At 37.3% G+C, this 24,191-nt stretch overlaps 1 protein-coding gene across 1 annotated transcript; it reads right to left on the reverse strand.

Annotated features, from left to right (window-relative positions):
* Nucleotides 1–23,020, reverse strand: LOC140327664 (BPI fold-containing family B member 6-like). The gene is made up of 15 exons (XM_072407034.1): nucleotides 22,883–23,020; nucleotides 21,093–21,207; nucleotides 20,620–20,724; nucleotides 20,380–20,526; nucleotides 19,220–19,283; nucleotides 18,088–18,148; nucleotides 16,441–16,532; nucleotides 14,766–14,942; nucleotides 12,413–12,466; nucleotides 10,266–10,427; nucleotides 9,181–9,248; nucleotides 8,216–8,258; nucleotides 4,960–5,023; nucleotides 2,918–3,003; nucleotides 1–242 (listed from the first exon to the last, which is right to left on the reverse strand). Exons 1-15 carry the CDS (start codon nucleotides 22,986–22,988, stop codon nucleotides 204–206), a joined length of 1,383 nt encoding a protein of 460 aa, XP_072263135.1. The 5' UTR covers nucleotides 22,989–23,020; the 3' UTR covers nucleotides 1–203.
* Nucleotides 23,021–24,191: the final 1,171 nt, after the last annotated feature.

A 24,191-nucleotide genomic window follows, 5' to 3' on the forward strand; every position in this document is an offset into this window, starting at 1 on the left:
GTTTTATTTTATTGTATAGAATGTACTTTTTATTGTTAGTTTAGTCCCAATGAAAAATACGAATGAGATAATCAGGTAAAATAGGGATCCATTGGCTAATATCCAATATCATAAACAAGGGGGTTTCCAAAACAATGTAATCAGTTTAGTTATTGATTTAATTTCTTCTTTTCTTGAAATGTTTAGTGGCCATATGTAGCAATTCATGCATTGCAGACATTGACTGAAAGAAGAAGTAGGTCCTAAAAAAAGAAGAAGAAAGAATTAAAGTTTATACATGTAACATGGTGTAGGTACAATATGGTCTGTAAAAGTAAAAGAAACAAGGACTAGTGTAACACACAGCCATGGTTGATGTCCATTTGCCCCACAAAAACATAGACATGGTTTCAGTTTCAGCAATAAGGGTTCCATACACCCTTTATGATTTTTTTTTTTTAATCATAAACATAACCTCTTTGATTCACCTCATGACTTCTTGTGTGTCTTTGATACTCTAGCTGTCAGATTTACTTGCCACCATTCTCGACAGTAAGTTTTGGGTACTCCTGCATACCCTTACATGTTCTAGCTCCTGTATTCTTTATATTATAGGATCCATAAAAACACACAGAAGCAAGAATGGGAACCTATATACTGCTAAAGAAGAGAATATTGACTTAAATGTGCTAATCATGTAAAAAGCTAATTATTTTTATGTTTTTCACCTGTACATGATTAGATAATCAAAGAAAATAATTATTTTATTTTTAAAAACCATAAAAAAATGTCCTTGCTTGATAATCCTTAAGTACAGATAGATATGTTGAATGGGTGTCATGGATGACATTTGCACAGCTTTACTTTATTTGCTAAGCTAAGTGAACCTTCTCTACTCTATAGGTAAATTAACCTCTAACTATGCCCTTCATTGCATCAATAACTGTTTGCAGAGCCTTTCCAAATTTTTAAAAATGTTTGTGTATATATATATATATATATATAATATATATATATATATATATATATATATATATATATATATATATATATATCTTATATACAAATCTGTTATATGTGAAAAATTAGGACACCTCAATAAATATCCACTTCTTTATTAAGATTTAATTGCAAAATTAACCTCCATTTACTCACTAAACAAAGGATATCACAAAGAGTTTGTATTCTAACTGAAGAAAGAGATAGGACACCCTACTCCCGAATAGCTAATGTTCCCCCCTATGGCTAAAATAACTGCAGTGAGACACTTTTTGTAGCCATCTACAAGTTTCTGATATTGGTCTGAGGAAAGTTTTCCCCACTCCTCAAAGAGAGTTATTTCAACTGTGAGTTGTTTTAGGGGTTTCTTGCATGTACATCCTATTTCAAGACACCTCACAGCATCTTATTGGGATTTCCATCTGGGCTTTGACTTGGCCACTCCACCTCTCTCCATTTCTCATTTTTCATCCAGGCCTTTGCTGATTTATTGGTATGTTTTGGGCCATTGTTGTGTTGCAAGGTCAAGTTCCGCTTCAGCTTTAATTTTCTTACAGATGGCTCACATGTTCTTCAAGCACCCTCTGATATGTTGTAGGATTCAGGACGGTGAGCTTACCAGGTCCTGCTGCAGCAAAGCATCACCAAACCATGACACTTCCATCTCCATGATTCACAGTTGGTGTGAGTTTTTTTTTTTTCCTGGAATGCTGTATTTGGTATATAGCAAACATGCCCTCTGTTCTGGTGTCCAATCACTTTTAGACTCATTTGTACAAAGAACATTATTTTAGAAGCCCAGGTATTTGTCTGTGTTCTCTCAGGCAAACTTCAGTCTGGTCTTGATATTTCTCTTAAAGGTTTTCTCCCTGCACACCTCCAATGCAAGTTAAAGTTGTGCAGTTTTTTTCTGATTATAAAGACATGCACTTTAACATTTACAGTAGCAGGAGCCTGCTAAAGCTCCTGTGATGACATTTTAGTGTTTTTGGAGACTTCTTTTAGGATCCTTGGGGTTACCTTATTTGGCTGGGCAGACCTAGGCATGCTGGCAGCTGTTTTGAAACTCCTCCATTTGTGGACTATTTTGCCCACAATGGAATCACTGATTTTACGTTCTGTTTAATCCCTTACCAGATTTATAAACTGCTAAAATCTTTATTCTCAAGGCCTCAGACAGCTCTTTTGATCTCATAATGGTGTTCACTCTCATCTCAACAATCAGGAGCACACCAAACTAACTGTGAGAGGTTTAACCACCTTAGGAAGGGAGGGTGTAAGAAAAAAAATCCTAGCCGCTTCCCTCGATCCAGCGACGTCCTCAGCGATCCCCGGCTGGCTTCTGCATCACATCCCGGTGTGGTCGATATGATGCTCGAAGCATTTGTACGCCAGGGAGGTGGGGCTTGGTGGGAAATTTAAAAGCAGATTACATTGTAGTCTGCTTTTAAAACATTTATCACAGTGATAAAGTTTAAAAAATAAATCCAAATAATTAATAATAAATCCAAAAGTTTATTCTGTTAATGTACCCTTGTTTGGAAAAAATAAAAAAAAATGTTTTATTAAGTTTATTTTTTTTATAAACTTATTCATAATTATTTATTACATTTATAATTTATGATTTGGGTTTCAAACTTTATCATACCCAAGAGTTATTTCTAAGAATTATAGGCCTAAAGTATTAAACATCAAATTTCTATGCAAAACAATGTACAGCTTTTGACATAACAAATACTGAAATAATTAAAACACCAGGGGGCCTAAATAAAGCAAACCTTCTTTAATACATCTAATATCTGTCTCCTTTACTGCAAGTCTATGTGCTACTCAAGCTACTTTACCTTCCTATAATCTATAATCCCATACCATGCTTCCACCAGTTATGAGTTTCTTTTACCACAGCTACAGGACCCATTCAGGATAAAATGTACTTTACCTTTTCTATTTCAATATCCGCCTTGGAAAAATCCACATCTACCACATTTTTCATGTCAGGAAGAGGGATCGCTGTTTTTGTCAAACCTAAAAGGAAATGCCAAAAAACAAAAACATCACCTAGAGCAAGTTTTCTTCTTCCCCTAATTTATTGCTATGACTTGAAGTTCAACATTTAAATGATATAAAACCGACCCTAAAGTTTAGGTAGTTTTAGTAGTTGAATAAACCCCAGCATTACCAGCTATATCATTTCACACCTTGACAGACCGGTGCAGTGTATGGCTAACCAGCGGTGACCATTGACAGCCTATCAGAGTCCTCTAGCTGGATTGACTAACCCATATGTTGGTGGATGATTTCAGATAGAACCTACACCACTGATGTTCAATTTTATTCACTTCTGGCTGAAGGACTGATGTTCAAGTCGAATTTGGCAAACACCCAAGCCGAACAACAAGCCTATTTATCATGCCTAATTAAAAATACAGTGGTAAACTAGACAGAGGTTAGTGATCATAATTTTTTTTTTAATAAATAGGTACATGTGAATTTAGGTCATCTTCATTTTGAGAGTAGCCTTCAGTTAACATTTTTAATTGAAGAAGGTTTTAGAATTCAGAATCCTAAAATTAAATTAAAGTCCTGTGCTCTACAAGATGAAAAAAAGTTACACAATATAATAGAATTATAATTAGGGATGAGCGAGAAAGCCTCTGCCAGTATCGGGAAAATGTACTCGAACTTCCGATGGGTCCCCAAAATTTCGGCAAACCAATTTCCCGGACCCATCGGAAGTTCAAGAAAATTACAGGATGATTTCCACGGCTGCATTCATTCATGATCACAGCCGTGGGAATCTTCCTGTCAATTTGATTCTGCAGAAAATAGGGCCTTTATCGCTTACAAAACATGTAAGAGACAACGACCTTGTGAATTCGGCGAGTGTGCAAACCCCAGGCACTAGAGGTTAAATGAATAAAAGCCTCCCCATTCATCACCTCTAGTGCTCTGTGATTCGCTGAGGAAAGGAAAATCCTGATGATGCTTGAGCTGTCATCAAGGTTTACCTTTCTTTAGCCAATCAGAGAGCACTAGAGGTGATGAATATGGAGACTTGTCCTCATTAACCTCTAGTGCCCAGGGATTGCACACTCGCCGAATTCACAAGGCCATTGACGCTTACATGTTCAGTAAGCGAGAAAGGCCCTATTTGCCGCAAGATCGAATTTACAAATCTTGCTCGCTCATCCCTAATTATAATATCAAGATCCAATACCATATTGGAGCATATACCAACGTATACTGTATTTGAGCATATACCAATAGAGACTTCTATTCCAAAAATCCTGGTGTCATTAAAAGAGCAGCGAGACCATTGCTATGTTTGTGACATTAGAAATGTGGTGCGCTTGTGTGTGCTGGGGGGTATTTAAATTCAAAGGTTTATATAAAGTTTTAGTAATAATTACCATTTATATATTGTAATAATTTTGTTTAATATGTACATTATAGTATTGTTTGAATTTTTACTGTTGTTTGTTTAATGTTTAATATTATATTGTTTATTTTTATGGATTGATTAAATATCAATAATTGACCCCTAAACGTTCTTTTATTGAGGTTGTTTCTGTCAATTTCGTTTAAAATGTGAGCATTCCTTTACCCAGAAAAGGTATAATTGTTGAAGGCTCTGGGTTTATCTGTGGTTGTATATTTTATTTGCACCTGTTTATTGTATTTTTTTACTTTTTTTCTATTACCAGGATTTGACAGCATTGGAAACTCTTTCAAGCCCTACAGCAGCATCTGGCATACATCTTTACCAGAGCATTATGTTTTATTGCCATGCATAAAAAAAACATTTTTTTTATAATTAAAAATGATGAATATCTGAATTTACTACCTAAATGTTGTTTGAGATCATTGGATTGAATTTAGCTCACAAGAGATCTTGTCAAACTATAGTCTAGAGAGAATATTATTATTAATCCTCAATATCACAAAAATCACAGAATTTACAGATATTGCAAAAACATATACCATTTATTACGGGACTGTAGACTTCTTTAATAAATGAGTTGATAAAATCATTTAGATCTTGAACCTAAATGAAATACAAGATGTAATCATTTATTATATTCAAGCACTATAAAAAAAAAAACATTGATGTCAGAAAAAGCACCATACGGATTGAAATGATATCCAATCTATCCATTAGTTAGCAATTAAAACAGGTTATCGAGGACTCATCATGCCTGTCAAGATTTTAATAAAATATCTGGGGCTCTTAGAAAAATTCCCACTTTTTCTGGTAATACTTAGTGTCAGGGCCAGTTTTGGGGAACAGCAAACTTGGCAATTGCCTAATGCTCCAACTGACAGAATTTCAAGGAAACCAAAGTCAATCAAAAGTTTACTTTTGGAGCTTGTTTAAGTACATGGTGGGCAGCTACTGCCTGGTGTGATCCTCTAGCACTACTTGATAGTGCTTACTTAATTAATACTTAATTGAAGATCCATAGAGGCAATGGTTTTACCAGGCAGGAGGTACAGCATTTCTTTTTTGTCTTTGTTGCTGCATGTACGTTTTAAAATTTTTGTTACAGCTAGTCCCTGGGTTACATACAAGATAGGGACTGTAGGTTTGTTCTTAAGTTGAATTTGTATGTTAGTTGGAACAGGTACATTATTTTAATAAATGCAATTAGGACAGATGTTTGTCTCAACATATTATTAGGCTGAGTAGTGTCAGTTACTGTATACAATTCTAACTGTGAGCTAATCACAACCATAGCAAAGGAAAAAAAACTTGAAGGAGCCTAGACATTCATTAATTTCTGGAACAAGCTGTGCTTTGATATGCAAAAAGAAACAATTGCAGAGTTTGTCTTGGTAATTAAAGAGTTACAAGATGTTATCAGCTCAGTTCTTAAGATCACCCATAACCTCAGCTGGGTTTAGCAAAAGAGGGAGCAAGGAAGCCCTGTTCGTATCTAGGAGTGGTCTGTATGTCAGATGTCCTTAACCTGGGGACTACCTTTATTACAATTATAATCATTAGCAAAACCAAATCCACAAAAAGGTAGGTAAAAAATTATTTTTGAAAGTAGTTTTTACAATTTCAAAACCTCTGGATGCAAGTCATGTCACCAATGCTGATGTTCAATTTTTTATGTGCCTTTATAAGTTTTTACCATTTTAATGTGAGGGCATTTTAGGAGAGAGTTGTCTGAGTTTAGCATAATCCTGAAGTCTCTATAACACCGGGCGTGGTAATATTGGAGTAAAATGATCAAATCTCCTAGCCTGATGATTGGTCGTCTTAGCTAAAGAAGGGAATCATTTACATTTCAGGAATGTTTATGTCTTTTCACAATCACTGGGATTTGTAACAAGTGGGGTGGATCTTAGGAAATAGATAAATATCTGGAAATTTAGAGGATACAACCATGAGTCAGTGACGGAGAAGCCATTGAGTCCTAGCTCAGCCTATCATGTCTGATAGGAAACAGACAAGAAGGGTAGTCTACCTGGGAGTGTGAAAGATTTTAGTCACTACAGTGCAGAAGACAGGTTTCCATAGGAGCTGTTAGGAGGCGCTCTATGGGGCTAAGTACCCAGGCGATACCTCACCACGAGAGGTTGTGTGCCACCCATTCCCTCCGGCGGCTGTGCTCGCAGTAGCACTGGGTTCCAGGAACAGTGCCCTGTAGGTTGCAGCATCCCTATGGCTGAGGTTTCCCTCAGCATCCTCTGCACTGAGGCTGCGCAATTGAAGTGAATTGAGTTGTGTGCAGTTGGTTGCTGAGTAGTTCCTCTAATCCCCGCCTGTCATTGTCCACTGGGGCCTCTCTGCTCCCAGTCAGATGTGCCTGTTATAGCGTCTGCTGGGCTGGCCTGTGTTCGAGTGTTTTTGTGAGTTTTCTTGTCCTACGCTTGTTTTCTGATTACCCGTTTAAATTTTGCCTGGACCTCAGCTTGTGACCCGGACTCTGTTTTTGCCTTACCCCTTGTACTGCGCTGGATGGACTGATTTCCTGTGTTCTGAGCTTAGCTAGTTTTTTGGATTCCGTCTTTTACTCTGCATGCGTGGCTCTGTACTCTACATTTAGTGGGCGTCGGGTCGGATGCCGGCCTATCTCCAGACACCATCCTTTGCGCACCAAATCCTGGGGGCATCCGAGTGCTGGGAGACACAACCAGTCTCCTGAGGCTGAGAGGGGACTGCTATAGATTGGTGTCTGGGGAATACGGACATAGACCCAGGCCTTACAGGAGCTTTGATGGTTAGGACTGTCCGAAAGGTGGCTGCCTTATCCAAGCAAGCCTTACCCAATCCATTTAGCCTGAATCCAGAGATTTTTTTTTAATTTAAAGTCATGAATTTATTTACCTTTTTACCCAAACATTCTGCTGAGTCCTGTTCTTAATGCCCATGCAAGCTGTAGCCTAATTCCTTTCTATAGGGAATCATGCTTATAGGTGCTTGCAGTGGTCCTGTGATTGTAGAGATTTATATAAGGAACTTTACATTTTTATTGTGAAGAACTGTGATTTATTTGGTTCCAGGACTATTTGGCCAAATTGGTAATAAACTGTGGATACCCAAATAAAAAATGTGCAGAAAAGGGGACGGACCATGTTATTTGGCTCAGAGAGGAACAATCATTTATCTCTTTGTGGGATGACTAAATTTTCTTCAACACCAACAGCAATGCAGCCTAATTCTTTCTGTGCTGCGTTGCACTTGCTAGTACAGTAAGCCCCATGGACAGCAGAGAACAATGCTGATAAGTTATTTTTTAATGCATTTAGTCTCTGACAGACATGGACCCTGCCTATAGTAAATTCTAAATTCCCTAGAGTAACAATAACAGTAAGCTCCCAATCCACACAGATGTATCAGTATGTTCCATCTCTAATCTCAGCAGTAGATATTTAATTTGACTTTACCCTAATTTGAACAGCAATGCTAATGAAGAACACTGCAAGAATAATAAGGCAGACACCACTTAACTATGGTAGACCTAAATGAGAGTAAAATCTTATTATATTGATGCCACACATGCTTAGTCAAGATGAAACTTTCAGTCTGTTGTAATTTTGTAAAAACTACAACAGAATGAGTAACTATGGGTAGGCACCAGAGATAAAGTTACATACCATTAACACAGTTGACATGATACAAGATCAATAGGTTTTGAAAATAGTTTTTATCAATTTTTACTATGTAACATATTAAGGGCAAATCAAAAATAAACAAAATTACTTATATTGCAATTTCATAGCTGTTTACCTCAAAATCGCCAACAGTTGTGGTCATCACAGCCAGAAATGTCCTTAAAATATCAAAACATTGAAAACATATATATGTAAAAATAAGCATACTAAATAAACCTATATACACCAATTCACACCTGAATATAACTTATGGGCTGGAGCAATTTTTACATTTGCTGTTGATCTATTCACTTAAGCTACGTACACACATCAGATTTTTATCGCCCGATAATCGGCATCGGCCAATTATCGGGCGAAAATCTGCCGTGTGTACAGTCGGTGTCGGCCATCGTCCGGACGACCGACCTGCCGGATCCACGGACGATGGACGACAGCCGATCCTAATGAAAGGGAAGGGGAGAGCGTGCAGCAGGGTGCCGCTCCGTCGCTCTCCCCCTCCCCTCTCCATAGAGCAGAATGGTGCTGTATGTACAGCACCGTTCATGCATCGTGCACACCCTTGTCGTTGGAAAGGATCGTGAAAGATCCTTTCCAACGACAAAAATTGCACGTGTGTACGCAGCTTTAGTCATACCTTTGATAACAAAGTATTAGGGAATATATTTTAGGGAGGGACAGACAACAATGTATTCTTTCAGGCCAAGTTAACATTGGTGATTCATCTATTGTTGATGTAGATGACTAAAACAGAATAAATACCATGTAACATTATTGGTGTTGCATTATTTTTGGAAAAAAGCTTCTATGTGGCATTCTAAGCAGTATTTTGTTGTTGACAGGACAGTGGTAAACATGGGATTTACAATGATTCCATCATCAACAAACAAGCCAAATATGCCAGTGGCCAACCATAAGGTATATCCAGCTTTCATATATGACAATCAAACCAATTTCATCTTTTGTATATAGCCTAGTTTATATCCAGCTTAGATATAGTATTTTCAAACATATTTATATAACTAAAATATTTCCTAAAGGTAACACCTAGTTCTGCAAACCATTAACAAGAGTGGAGCTTACTTGTCAAGAGAAAACATTGAATATAAGCTGTTTTCCTTTACAGATGACTGGATTTTAAAGTTCATATGCTGAAAAAAAGAAGAAAATAAAATGAAAGGCCTTTAATATTTAGTTTCTGGGTAAAGTAAGCAGTAGACAGCAGTTGTGTAATTTCAGCGTTTATTAAAACAGTGCAAGAAGAAAAAATGTATTGAAATGAAAGTGCAGTACTCATATAGACAAAACAAAAACCATCCTGTACTAGTCTGATTTATGTAATTTTACCCTAATTGGCTGATGAGGATCACTCATACTATTTATTGAAACAGCCCAGTGGGCTTTGTGTGACATCAGAGAAGAAATGTATTAGAAATACTAGTTCCAGCACCCATAAAATGCTTCATTTGAATATAATATTAAAACATATTTTTTGCCCTATACTTTTAACCATGACACCCTTCCCCTTTGAAATAGCCACACAAAGTGTTCCCAGGGGTCTGTACTCAGATTGACATCATCTATGTATGAACATTGTGAATCTTTGGAAGTCTAGACAATTTATGTTTCTGGTTTTAGATAGAGATGGAACACACTGGAGCCCTTGTCAGTTTTTATGTCTATCAGTGGTTATTTTAGTGAGTTAGTGAAGATTATTATCTGGCCTTGATAGCAGGTTCAAATCTTTCCCAATTTTATTCAAAATATGTTTAACAAGTGGGCACATTTTGTCTCTTGATAGTAAAAAAAATTGGTTGTATAATTTTCTAAAATCTTTTCATTCATCCACAAAATAATGCTCCAGTTGCTGGCTCCAGATATTTCAGCTAAAAGCAGCACAATTGGACATGATAATTGCATAAAAATGTATTATTTTACCTTTGGAAAGGTGAAGTGCCATGGAAGCCGCCCCTTTGTAGTGGAAGTACAAAGCTACTTGCGACATCCCAGCCAATTTGCTTAGCAATAAAATAAGCTTGGGCAAAGATTTTTAGACTATGGTTGGGTGCGCCAAATCCATCTTCATCTCTAACTCCCATGAGCTCCATGATGATATAAATACTTTTAGGAATATATTTTACCATTTTAAATCTGAACAAGGTGCTTACCAGATCAATGGCAAATAAGAGTGAAGGTTCAGAGTCTGGTCTGGATGCCTCTACTTCCATGGTGGAGTAAAGATGAAGAATTGCTTTAGAAGTGCTTATGGTAACTAAAGGTGGTTTATCCACATAAATATTTATCTTGTAATCCTGAAGTTCTGTTGGAAGCTGCAAGTCATAATGAGTATATAAAAAAGTTTTATGCATGCAGGTTTATTACCCTGGATAGCAAAATTCATTTAATGTCCACTGACAAGGTCAAACAGGCATCTTACTTTTGTACATATTGTGAATTGTAATGTTTTCAACTGTTTGTGACTAGAGGGCACTGATGCATAGAAGCTCAATTTTACCATCAGTAATGATCTTCACGATCAAAATTAATGCATAAATCTTAAAAAAAATTCATTGTCTTTTTGCAGCTATAGCGCTTTTTTGCAGTGACAATTTCAGCTGCCAATGGAATATGATCTTTATATCATAGCTAAAATGGTTGAAATAGTAGTCACATGTTTTAAAGCCTTCCGGAGGTTATCATTGGCACAGACTGTCAGCAGTCAGTAAAGAGTACCTTCTTTTGGTTTGACATATGCACATATTTGCACTTGTAGAATTGAAATTGAATGCAGACTAGTTAAAAATGAAAAAGTGGCTTGCAAGTCACAAAGCATTTTCAACAGAGCAAGTATAGGTCTGTTTGACAAACTACCACTACCAGTCAGTGAATTTAAATCATATAAGAGAGGCTGCTGAGAATTTCCTGGCTTTGCCCCCTTCCAGATGAAATAGAAAAATGAGTGTTGGGGTATATGACAGGCTAATATCTTAGTATTAGTATTAACTGTGCAAATTGAAGATTTGGCTGAAGATGTTCCAAACCCAGAAAAATCATGGCGTTTTCTGGGATAAAGACTGTATTCTGTTGGTGGACTACCTACCTCCAGGCTCTAGTATCACCGGACAGTATTATGCTAACCTTGTGGACCAGCTGAAGGAGGCAATTAGGACAAAATGCCTTGGAAAGTTGACCAAAGGTATCTTTTTTTGCAGGACAATGCACCTACACACACGTCCAAGGTTGTGGCTGCAAAATTGAAGACCCTGGGTTTCCAATTGGTCCACCATCCCCCCTACTCACCTGACCTGGGCCCTTCGGACTATTATCTGTTCCCAAATGTGAAGATATACCTGAAGGGACAACGGTTTGAGGACATTTCTGACGTCAATGATGCTGCTGAGAGCTGGTTTGTGGCCCAACTAAAGGACTTTTTTTGAATGGTCTAGGAAAGGTGCAACTATGCTGTACCAAGTGCATCAGTCCCAGGGGGGAAATTGTTGAATAGATGTGTTATTTTATAACTGTGGCTCTCTTCTTTCTGGGCAAAGCCAGGAACTTCTCAGCACCCCCTTGTAATTGTGACAAACACCGATTGGCTAAGTCTAGAATTACCTTCACTTTTTAGATATTCATTTTTATTTTTTATTTATTCTCCAGGACAGGAAAGGCCAAAAAACTTGGAAGAGATGCACATAAAATAACCTAACAGGCATTTTTAACACATCCCTGCCACATGGAAAGCAAAAATATGGAAAGCACTATATCAGTATTCCCCAACCTTTTGGACGTCACAGACCCTTACATTTATGGACTCAAAGGGTGTTACTCAATGTGTCAGTCAAAGGGAAAGAAACGTCCCCCATAATGACATCATGATTCCAGAATCCATCCACTCTCCCATCGCAGGCTCAGATCTGCTTGCTAAATATCCTAGGGAAACTGTAGCACAGGGCTGTCCATGCAACAAAAGTTGTGTCCACAGCCCTGCGCTACTGTCCCCCCAGGATGTTTAGCAAGCAGGTCTGAGCCTGCCATGGACAAGTGAGAGGGTTTGGTTCATACAGGGGGACAGTGGGGTCAGGTGAAGGACCCAGCTGGAGGGTGCACCGGCCAGAGCTGCAGACCATCAAATTTTCTCACGGACCACCAATGGTCTGTGGACCACTATTTGACAACTGCTCTATTTAATATTTATGTGATCATAAGGAATTACTAAGCACCACTTTTATAGTGTAGAAATAAATAATTATGTAAAATAAGAGCAATGGATTTGAAAAATGAAAAGAATGCACATAAATATCCAACATGCACTTACCTCAGGAATTACATCACTTAATTCAGAAGTTGAAATTGCTCCTGCATTTTTAATCTGAAATGCAAGAATTTCTTGTTATGGCAAAACAATGATATGTCTTATATCCTAAATTGGTCCCAAAAACCCTAGCAGTAGATCTACAAATATAGTGGTACAAAACAATAGTTGACAAGGTAATGAGAGTACAGTAGTCAAATTAAAGAGAGAAGTAATGGAAAAGACAACAGTAAAAAAATTATATATGTGCACATATCTGGGGGAGTCAGTTGTATGGAAGGGGGAGTTTCTTAAAGTAGGGGCTAAGGGTGCTAGAAAATGGTATAGGGACAAGAGATACAAGTGGGGAGTTAAAAAAAAAATAAAGGTTGTAAAGATAAAGAACAGATCAAAGAGGTCAAATGGATGGATTGGCAGACTTCTTCATGTTAATGGCAGTTTTCAAACAGATCTCTGGAGGGAAACAATCAGATGAACTAGAAATCTGGTTTCCCTTGTAATAAGTTTACATAGATTTCCAAATCCATATAATGTTTGGACCTAATCACCCTTCTCAGCCCCCTTGACAACTCGCCATTTCCCCTTTCTGATCATAACCTTATCACCTTCAACCTATCGAACCTTTGCCCTCCTTTGCCACATCCCAGACTTTGTCAATGGCAGAGAGATATCCGTAACCTTGACCACAACCTATCCTAAAGAAACCCTCACTGGACCCCTCCCTACAGTCTAACTACCGTCTTGTCTCGCGTCTCCCATATGTCTCCAAACTTCTTGAAGGCCTTGTCTACAAAAGACTCCCCTATTACCTGAGCACCAACTCTCTCCTTGACCCCCTGCAGTCTGGTTTTAGAGCTGCCCTTTCCACTGAAACAGCCCTTACTAAAGTGGCCAATGACCTCATGACAGCTAGGTCTCAAGGCAACTTTTCCCTGCTTCTTCTCCTTAATCTTTCTTCTGCTTTTGACACTGTTCATCACCCCTTCTAATACAAATCATGCACTCCATTGGTATCAGTGACACTACTCTGGCCTTTCCTTTTAAGACTCTTTCAATAGTAATTTCTCCTCTTCCACTCTCCTCCCTGTTGGTGTTCCCCAAGGGTCAGTTCTTGGACCGGTCCTCTTTTCTCTGTACACCTCCTCTCTCGGTAGTGTCATATCCTCCTTTGGCTTACAGTACCATCTGTATGCTGATGACACTCAAATTTATCTGTCCACCCCTGACCTGTCTCCCTCAGTCCTGGATAAGGTCTCATGCTGTCAGCCATCTCCTCATGGATGTCTGACCGATTCCTGAAACTCAACCTGGATAAAACAGAACTCCTCATCATTCCTGACATATATCTAACTGTTATTATAACTCCCCTCAGGCACGTTGTCTTGGTGTCACCTTTGACTCGGCCTTATCATTTACCTCCCATATTCAGAACATTTCCAGGTCCTGTCACTTTCACCTACACAACATCTCCAAAATCCACCCCTACCTGTCCCCTAAGACCACCAAACTCCTTGTACATGCTCTTATCATCTCCTGTCTGGACTACTGTAACATCCTCCTCTCTGGTAATCCACTAACCCGACTCTCTCCTCTACAATCTATTATGAATGCTGCAGCCAGACTCATCCATCCTTCACTCCGCTCCTCTTCCGCTGCATCTCTTTGTAGTTCCCTTCATTGGCTTCCATTTCACCTTAGAATCAAATTCAAGCTCCTGTGCTTTGCCTTCAAATCCCTACACAGTTATTGTCCCACTTACATTTCTGACTTGGTAAAAAAAATACTGCCCCTGCGGCTCTCTCGGCTCCTCCAATGACCTACTAATGACATCCTCACTAATAACCTTATCACACGCACGGATACAAGACTTCTCTAGAGCTGCCCCAACTCTCTGGAATGGTCTTCCTCGTCCTATTCGGCTTGCTCCTACTTTCTGCTCATTTAAAAGAACGCTCAAAACCCATTTTTTCAAACTTGCCTACCCATCTTCTTCTGTCTTTTGAAACCATCACTACCTCCCACCACTACATATCTTCCATCCTATTGTGTGTGAAATTACCCCACCTACTAGATTGTAAGCTCTTCGGATCAGGGTCCTCTCTTCCTATATCACTTACTGTATTAGTCTGTCATTTGCAATGCCTATTTAATGTACAGCTCTGCGTAATATGTTGGCACTATATACATCCTGTTTAATAATAATAATAATTAATATTATTATAATAATTTTAGTTTTCTGGCATATTTTTGTAATACAAAATCTGTATGGCCAAAGTATTTTAGTAACGGAACTTATCTTTAGTGACATAAAATACATTATTAATTTATAAATTGTAACATTTTACATGTTTCTTACATCATCATCAGTTGCAGTGATGTTAAAAAACCCTTCTTGCTGAAGAAGAGTGAAAGAATATCCAAGAAAGTTGGCTTTCAAAACAAGTGTTGTGGTTTGTGGATTAGACGGTAGAAGTAAGGGATCTATGGGGCTCTCTGGAATATCAACAACATCTTCTCCTTTAAGTACCGTAACCTTTAAAAAACAAAAAAAAAATGACTGTTCTTTAAAGAAAACCAACAACCTAAACTAAGAGAAAAAAATTAAAAAAAAAGTTTTTTGTCTACTATCTAAAACCTCAGTGAACTATCAATAAAGATTTTATTGACCGTAAGACAGATTTTCCCAGATGTAAGCGGTTTCCCCAGTTAACGGTGGACACCTTACCCTAGGGGTAGGCAGATTTTACCATAAATAGGTGGACAGGGTTCTGTAGTTGTGGTCAGATTTTTGCTAGTGACAGACGGACAGGTTTCCCTGGGTCACAGAAAGACAAATTTCACTAGGTATAGACAGATTTATCTAGTAGTAGGCAGGTAGACAGGTTTCCTATGGTGTGAGCAGATTTGCCCCAGATCTAGGACAACTTTTTCTTACTTCCAATCTTCCAATCCCCCTTTCCCTGGCAAAGTGCGAACATTGAAACATGCTGGCATTACTTACCTAACCCAGCGGCTACTATGATCTCCCTATGTGCTCTCCCGTTCTGTATCCCATGGCTCTAAAGAGGTAGTTGTGCAGGGAGTTATAGGGAGAGCCTAGGAAAGCTAATTGTCTGGCATGCTCCAATGCACACTTTGCACAGATTGGGTAAGGCATGTTTGATGCTATATAACATATAGCATAATCAAGGGAAAAAAAGAAAGAAGGCTCTTTTTAAGGGACCTATTAATTAGATTGTTGAAAAAAAATTACACTTTATTTGTTTCAACATATCATTTAAAACATAAAATAGAGTTAAGAGATGATATAATATATATTTTATATTCCCATAGTGCATTCTTCCTTATTCTTTCATTGCTATATTACAATTGCTCAGTCTCTCGTATACCCCCCTCCCCCTACCATATCTCACACACCATTTTACACAACCACCCCCTCCCTATATGAATGTGGACGACCCCTAACACCCCAATGGGACATGTGTTTAACCTCTTTAAACTGGATCTAAGGGATGTTCGAAGGCTGTAACAAAGCTGCTCAAAACTTACTGACAGCCTCCCAACTGATTTGAGAAGTCTGCTGTGCCATAGCCTTTTGGAAACTAAAGTTCATATAAATGCAGCCTTATAAGAATTTATTTACAGCTAATCAATGAAGTATGTGTTAGAATAAACCAAATTGTTGCATTAACAGGGCCATTTAATAGTATCTAGTGCATCCTGGAAACTTTCTGTTCCCATCAATGCTCCTATATTACAAATGGATACCAAACTTTGTGCAAAATAGGCTCTAAACACAGCAGCTAAACACAATTATGAGCCTAAAGGGCTCTAGACATCTAAATAAACATATGAAATATTTCTGCCCTTGCATGGCCTTGATATGCATGTGTGGCTAGATCAGAGGTCCACATAAGCACACACAAGTTCAACGATGTAAGTAACTTCTGGATCTTAGAGGCTTGGAGGGATAAATAAATCAGACCCACTGAAAGTAATATTGAGTTGTAGAAAATATAGCCCTTGCTTACATTAAATTCTAGCTCAACATGATCTACTGTCACTGGAGGTACTGGTGACAATAGATAGCGCAGGCTTCCGGAATTTCCAAAAGGCAGCCCAGCTGGAGAGAGAAATTAGTATTAGTCCATTTATGTTTTCATCAACAATACATACCAATATATACCATTTCATTTTCAGCAAACTAACCCTTTCATTGATGAACAATAGCTATATCAACAGCACAGACAAGACATAATCCTTCTACTATTTGTCAAGGGCACAACTTTTTCAAAAGGTATGGAAGGCTGTAAAGGAGATCAGGTCTAGCCTATCCCTATTGACTTACACATATGTGTTCATATTAAAAAAATTATATTAAAATTAATGGGGGTGCATACAGCCTTTCTCAACCTTTTTTCCCGTGCGGAACCCTTAAAATCATTTTCAGGTCTTGGGTAATTCTTGCCAAATGTAAAGTTTTTGGGGTCAGTGGAAATTGATAATAAAAGACTTATAATAAAATAATGGGAGTGCATACAACATCCTTTTTCAACCATTTAATCCCTAGGGAACCCTTAAAATCATTCAGATCTTGGGTAACCCTTGCCAAATGTGATGTTTTTGGAGCTGGCTCTACCAAGTGCCTTTGGCCCCAGAGCTTCATTAAATGGGAGGTCAAACAGCCACAGTTTGAGGAACCCCAAGAAACCCCTGAAGGAACACTTCATGGAACCATGGTTGAGAATGGCTGGCATAGAGTATGTGTGGGTCTGTCATAAATATTTTAAAATTCAGTTCTGCAATCTAGTGAGTGTTAAATCAGAGACAGGAGAGTTTAGGCCTGGGGGGCTGGAGGCTAACCATATAACCTTGCAATCTTGCCCCATCATATCTCGGGAACAATTTTAATTGAAAAAAGGGGTATGGTTAAATCTTTATAGCCACCTAAAGAAACCTTTACCAGTCACACAAAACCTACACACCTATTTAAAAAATGATGCTACTAAGGCTACTTTTTAGCATGTCACAAAGTTGTGATTTCTGCAACCATTCTAAAAACCAGAAAGCAGTTAGCTGAATCCAAGACTCATCTCGCTAATATCTACTATCATGATCCTGGCAGCTCAGAGCCCTTCGCCGGCACCGCCCCACCCCTTTCCCTATTTTACTCCATCCAAATAAAGACACTTGGGCGTATGGTGCAAATGGCGTCTTGATCATTTATTACAACTTCCTAAAACATCACAAATTGTCATCACATTAAACACCTTTTAAACCTTACATCATTTTACTAAGCCAATGTAACCACTATAATAAAGTTGCAAGTTCTCAAAGGCATTACCTCTTCACCACCATCAACCAGGATCTGCTCCTCTCATTGATATTCTAGGTTCCCAGGTGCAACTCCACGGCATCAAGAACCATACACAATTACACCATTTAGTAGACCCCATATCATAGATAGGTCTCCAAATTACTCCATCACTTTCTACACACACTGCCCCTGAGAACATCAAACAGCCTACAACCCCGAAACTCTTAACAGGGAGGGGGCTGAGAATCTTCTTCCCAGCTGTTGAGACCTCTGACCTCACCCCACCTTCCCACCTAGTCATGTTGGCCTCATGCCATCTCGTACCCTCGTACTGCAGACTCCTGGGCCTTTCTTTACTTACCATCGCTGATGCATAACTTTTTATTTACTTGTGAAAGTATGAAATCTGCTGCTGGACAGGCCTGAAAAATAAGAATAGTCTATTACAAATGCATACGATCTTTGTTTTCCTAAGACCTGCTTATACAACTGCTGTACATATAAACATCAGGTCAGTGTTTTATAAAGTAGGGATACACAAAATCAGTGTACTCTCTTATACTGTATACTAAATACTGCATGTGTCCGGATGCAAAAGCAATAGGAAATATGTTAACTACATATAACCACTGTAAAAGATGAGTTCTACAGTAAATGTAAGAAAGTCTGGTGCACTAACATTTTTGTTAAAATCAGTTAAACACATTGCAGGTACAAAACAAAAATGTACAAAATTTAACAGTTTGTTCTGTTTGAAAAGCAGCCACCTAGGAGAATCATAAAACTCCGGACCTTGGGAGATACTGCATATAATGACATTTAAGGGTTTTACAAGCTGATCATGTCATGATCATGTTTACCCCCTTGCAAAGTATTTTTTACTTATCTTTGTAAATTAGATTAAACTCTACCCATGCAAAATGAAAAACATGTTTTTTTAGATTTACTGGTATATGATTGGGTATTTTTTGCAAAGTACTACCACCACATTCACCTTGAAAAGTGATCATTCATTTTGCTATGTTAACAGCCTGTGTAGAAATAGTGTTTTTCTGCACAGGTCCAACATCATTCCCTGCTGATTCCAGTATAGGGCCCTCCAATCAGGGAATATGACCTCTGATGATTGCAAAGCTTTAGGTTTTGCTCATAGGACTCAGTTTGACCATATCAATTTACTATAGTGTCACTTGGTCCACCATTGAGGATCACCAAGTTCCAAGAAGAAGCAAAATGAGAAGAAAGCCTTACAACATCATGTAAACAGTTTAAAGACCTCCTGAAAATGTAAAAAGGTCTTCATTGGTTGGAACACATATTCTGAAGTCAGGTTTTAAATGAGTTAGAGATCTCATATACCTTGTGAATTTAAAAGGAATAATTTGAGAATCATTTCAATTGGTGCTACACATTCATGTTTTTTGGAAACATTAATGTATTCTGATCCTGAGCAACTGTGTTGTATAGCAGTTATTAAAATCCAGTCAACTTACTGTCGAAGGCAAAATATTTTTGAGGTTTTTATCTAAGAAATTATTCATCACATTTGGCAAAATTCTGTAAAATAAAAAGAGAAATTAGCAAATTTAATGTTAAACAACACAGCCAAGGAAAAAAATGTCCTTGTCCCCAGGTTATACAGAACCTAAAGGTTGTTTTGTCACATACATGAGATAAAACAGGGCATTACTTACCTTCCCCCAGGGTCCTGCAGTTTTCCTTCCAGCTCCAGTGACGAAAGGTCCCACAAATCTGCTTTGCATTTCAGTCTCTGACCAATATTGTCACTGTCTCCGTGACATTATTACAAAAGATGCATGACTAATAGGCACCTCAAATTGTATATTGCACCTCCTATTCCTATTCTAGGATCCTAAATCTTGGACTGTCCATGAAAAGGAATAATGATTGACTGCAAGGCCTTATATGTAGGTTTTATACAAATTTAGGAAAGGTTTTGGGTTGCTGCTTTTACTTTTTATTTTTCCTAAAACGTCCCCATTATGTATGTTTTATCCTTTTTCTACTCTTACTATTTCCAAACATCTTCAAGTTGGTCATATGACATTGAGCAATTTTCCTGTTTGCCTTTTTACAGTCCAAATTTTCTCTGCTTCAACACAATATTAAGGAAGGACATCCTGGTAATACTCCATTGGAAACTGGGCTATGATACCCAGTCATATACAATATAATCAATATTTTCCAGGTTGATTATTGCTTGAAGTCATTCAACGTTAAATGGATTTGGACATGTTTTTAAATAATTGGTATTCAGCCTTTCTGGGTGTGATTGATGGCATGTCACCTGCTGGGATCTTTGGCCACTCAAGACAATAGATAGGTCACCCTCAATGCAGAAAGATTACTTCTCACTCAACAGAAAATTCCCCTCTGGAATAGAGATGGGACACAAAACAAAAGACTGGCGGTAGTTTTAGTCACTGTCTACTTAACTCAAAATTAAAAAAAAAATAGATTTAGCTAAAGGTATGGTAAACATTATACTAATAATATAAGATTCACAAGGTGAAAATACTCCCTATACTCTTTTTATGCTATATCCATTCGCCATCTGTTAACATCAACAAGCATATGGATGGTCTATGCCCACCACAAGAAAATTATATATAAAACAAATACCCTTACTGACCCTTTTGGCAGATTGGCTTTTACGTTAAGTACAACCACTTTGCATTCTGTAGCTTTTAACGTGGGGCAGGTCACATTGTCCCTCTGTAGAGATGAATTTGTAATAATGTTTATTTCCAATTTCAACTCAGTTCTTCCACCTAGAAAACTGGTAAACAATAATATGAAGTCATATTTTTTTTCATTTAATTTATTATACCAAGATATACATGGTCAAGCATGTACTCCAGACACAACTCACCTTTTCCCTCCAATCTCTATCTTGTTGGTTACAAGCATATGGATGCCAAAATCAGGAAGAAATTCAAGTTCTATGTTGGTGAAGTCAATTTTTTCCACCTTAACACTGTCGAATTAAGAGATATACAAAAAAAAAAAAATGTTTTGCAGACATTAAATTGTTATATTGTGGCAGTTTAAAAAACAATTTTTTTTAGAAACACATAACTGTATTTGCATCCATATTAACTTACATTCAATATATGATTTCCCATTAAACCAATCACAACTGGCCCAGGCTAAGTCCAGCAATGCATGCCAGATGAATCACACAGCAGTATGTAACAACGAGATACTTAACCCCCTCAAAACTTTATTTCTAGGAACTTTTAGCTTGATCAAACATGGAACTGTGGTTGGTAATTGGATAACTTGTTTTCAGCATTTCACATAGTTGGCAAATATGTGGGTAAAAATTTCAATGATCTGACTTACTTTGTAATTCCTTTAACTGGACTTTTACCCTTTTTGCCAAATGCTTTCTTGGTTGCAGGTGAATCTGACATTTTCTTGAGCAAGTAATCTTTATCTGAAAGTATTCCTGAAACAACTGCAAAAGAAGAAATTATCTATATTTTATTTTTTAAAACAAGATCATTATAATAATAATTCAATCTAATATATATATATATATATATATATATATATATGTAAATGGAATATAATTTCCCCCATATTCAAGATCAGTATGTTTGCACTGGATAATCTAAATGTTCTACATTTGCAATTTAGGGGTCCTCAGGTTATCTACATCAAACTAACCCTTCTATTGTTATCAAGAATACCTTTGATCAATTAATGTATTATCAGGTTTTCATTAAGCCTTGGGTAACCTATATTTTTTTTGCATAAGTACTTTCTCTTATTATTATTTTTATTTTTTCTTGTTAATGACTCCTTTGTATAATAAAAAAACAATGAACAGATACAAAAAATAAAAGAATAATTAAGGGTCTTTGTTGTAGGCCAAAAGAAAAGAGAGAGTAATTGTAACTAAACTTTGGTCAGTCGGGGCAATGCCCTAATATAAGATGTGAGGAGAGATAGCTGTGCAGTATAAATCATAAAGATACTCTGTATGGTCTATCATCAAGTTGTTTTGTTGGTGAGGTGTGTCATCTTGTAGCTATCCATGGGCACAAAGATCTCAAAGGGGCCAGTCTTTACCGAAATGATTCATGTAAAGAAGAATTCAATATCAATTTAGAATAAAATGAAAAAAAAAAACAATAAAGGCAGGGTACCTATCTGTAGTGTCCTCTATATATTAGGTAATTTGTAAAAAAAATGTAATCAGCTTAAAGTTATGGTGGCTCAGTAGCTTAGCATTCTTGCCTTGGCAGCACTATGGTTTCAGGTTAGAATCCTGGCCAGGATACCATCTACAATTAATTTGTATGTTCTTCCTGACTTTGCCTTCCACATCCCAAAAAAAAATACTAGTAGGTTAATCCCCCACCTCCAAAAGATTTTTCTTACAGCAGGGATCTGAGTCCAACACACGTCTACCTGGCGCCTTCATGTTAGTGAAACTAATCTGCATATTCAAACATGTGCCTTATGTATGTCATTTTTAAATTTGCCCATAGGTACATTATAATGCAAGTAATGTATGTACAATGTCTCCCCCGGCACTGTTTACCATTAATGTGGCATAGGGTAGTGGTTGATTGGTGGCTTACAATCATCCGGTAACTGTCTGCTAGTTGTCCATGTGTTTTTTTTTTCTGGGATATACTGGTTTGTAGTTAATTTCTCTAGAGGTTGAACTTGATGGGCTTTTGTATTTTTTCAACCTAACTATGTGAACTTACTCTCAATGTGAACATTTGCTACTTTGTATTCATGTTTACCTACACTGAAAATATGAGCATTAGTGGTTAGAATATTGCTGTGGGTAGAGATGAGCGACAACTTTTGCTGCAAAAATATTTTTAGGGATTTAACTTTACAAGTTAATCGCAAAGTCTCTAATCATAGTATTGTCACCAAAATAGCAGCTAGTTTTATCAAAGCTACAGGTTAACAAAACTCTTTAGTAATTGGTCCATTTAGACTACTTTGGCAAACACTTGTAAATGTTATGACCTCCTAAATACATTTTCTGTAAATGGTAGAACCTACCATTCACAAACATCCATGCAGTTAAAATATGTAAGTTATTATTATAATATACAAGGTATAATAAAAGAATATGAACAAAGCATATTTCTTCCAGTCCTTACTGTTTTCCAGAGCACAGGCATCAAGTTGTAGAAAGACCCCAGAGTCAAGTGAATGGCAGGCTACCAGGAGCGCCAGGAAAGACACTAGGTGGTGAAGGTGCACCATGTTCTAGCTTTACGCATGCAGCACAGGTTGTAGTAAACAGATCTGGTAAATCATAGAGCAGATAAATGAAAATCTCAGCTGTCCAGGGAACTTTAATTCACTTTGAGATATCATTTTACATTGCATGTTCCCATCACATAGACATGATTTGCTTAAAGGGAAACTGGCATCCAAATAAATTGCTTACGAAAACATTATAGTACTAAAAGTACTAAGAGTACTACAAATGTAGGTTTATTATGATATCTCATCCATGTTTTGTTGAAAAAGGTGTGTAAAACCTGATATTTGTATTAATTCTGATATACAGTCATATATATATATGTATAACAAAATATATTGTATTTATCAAATGATGTGTAAATCATGATAGAGTATGCATTATTTGTGTGACAAATTGTTTAATAATTGCAGCTGTTACAGAAAGGTAATCTTCCTATACTTATAACTTGTGCTTTGTTGTTATGTATAGTAAAGGGATATATACTTGGATAAGTGTTTTCTGTCCTGCCCCCAGGAAGTTCTAATTCTACTCTAGTTCTCTTTGACCTGCCCTCTTAATTGGCCGTAAATTAGAATTCTTAGGCGATTTTTATTGTGCCACATTAGAGAGATTGCCTTCTATCTATTTGTCTATCTTGTAGGTAAAAGGAATTTAGAATAAGAATAGATTAATAACATTTTAGATAATTGTAGCTGTGTTCAGTTAGAAGAATCTGTTCCAACTTACATACAAATTCAACTTAGGAACAAACCTACAATCCCTATGTAACCTGAGGACTACCTGTATACACTTAGTGATGCTTTAACACTCAAAGATGAACAAAGGTAAAAAGAATTTTCCAACATGACCTTAACATGCCCACACAACTCCTTCCTTTCCCTTTGTGTTTGTCACTTACTTTTACAAACAATTACTTTTTAATTCCTTTTACCCTGTACTGTGTAATGCCTCTTCATGACCCATGTCATGGTATAAAGGGCTACAAAAGTTCTATTCTTGGGAAATGGAAGGAGGAATACAAAGTATATGACAATATCTGTGACTAGTGGCTGATCATACGCTGGGGGCATTTCAGTGCAAGAAAGAAAGGGACAGATTACTCCACTGCTCTCACAGCTTAGTATTCTATAGATGTCATTAGTCTTGGAGATAAGGACTCTGTAAGGGAGAAATCACAGTCACCCTGCTTTTTGTTTAAC

Source organism: Pyxicephalus adspersus, chromosome 3 (genome assembly GCF_032062135.1).
Source record: "Pyxicephalus adspersus chromosome 3, UCB_Pads_2.0, whole genome shotgun sequence".
NCBI classification, from domain to species: Eukaryota; Metazoa; Chordata; class Amphibia; order Anura; family Pyxicephalidae; genus Pyxicephalus; species Pyxicephalus adspersus.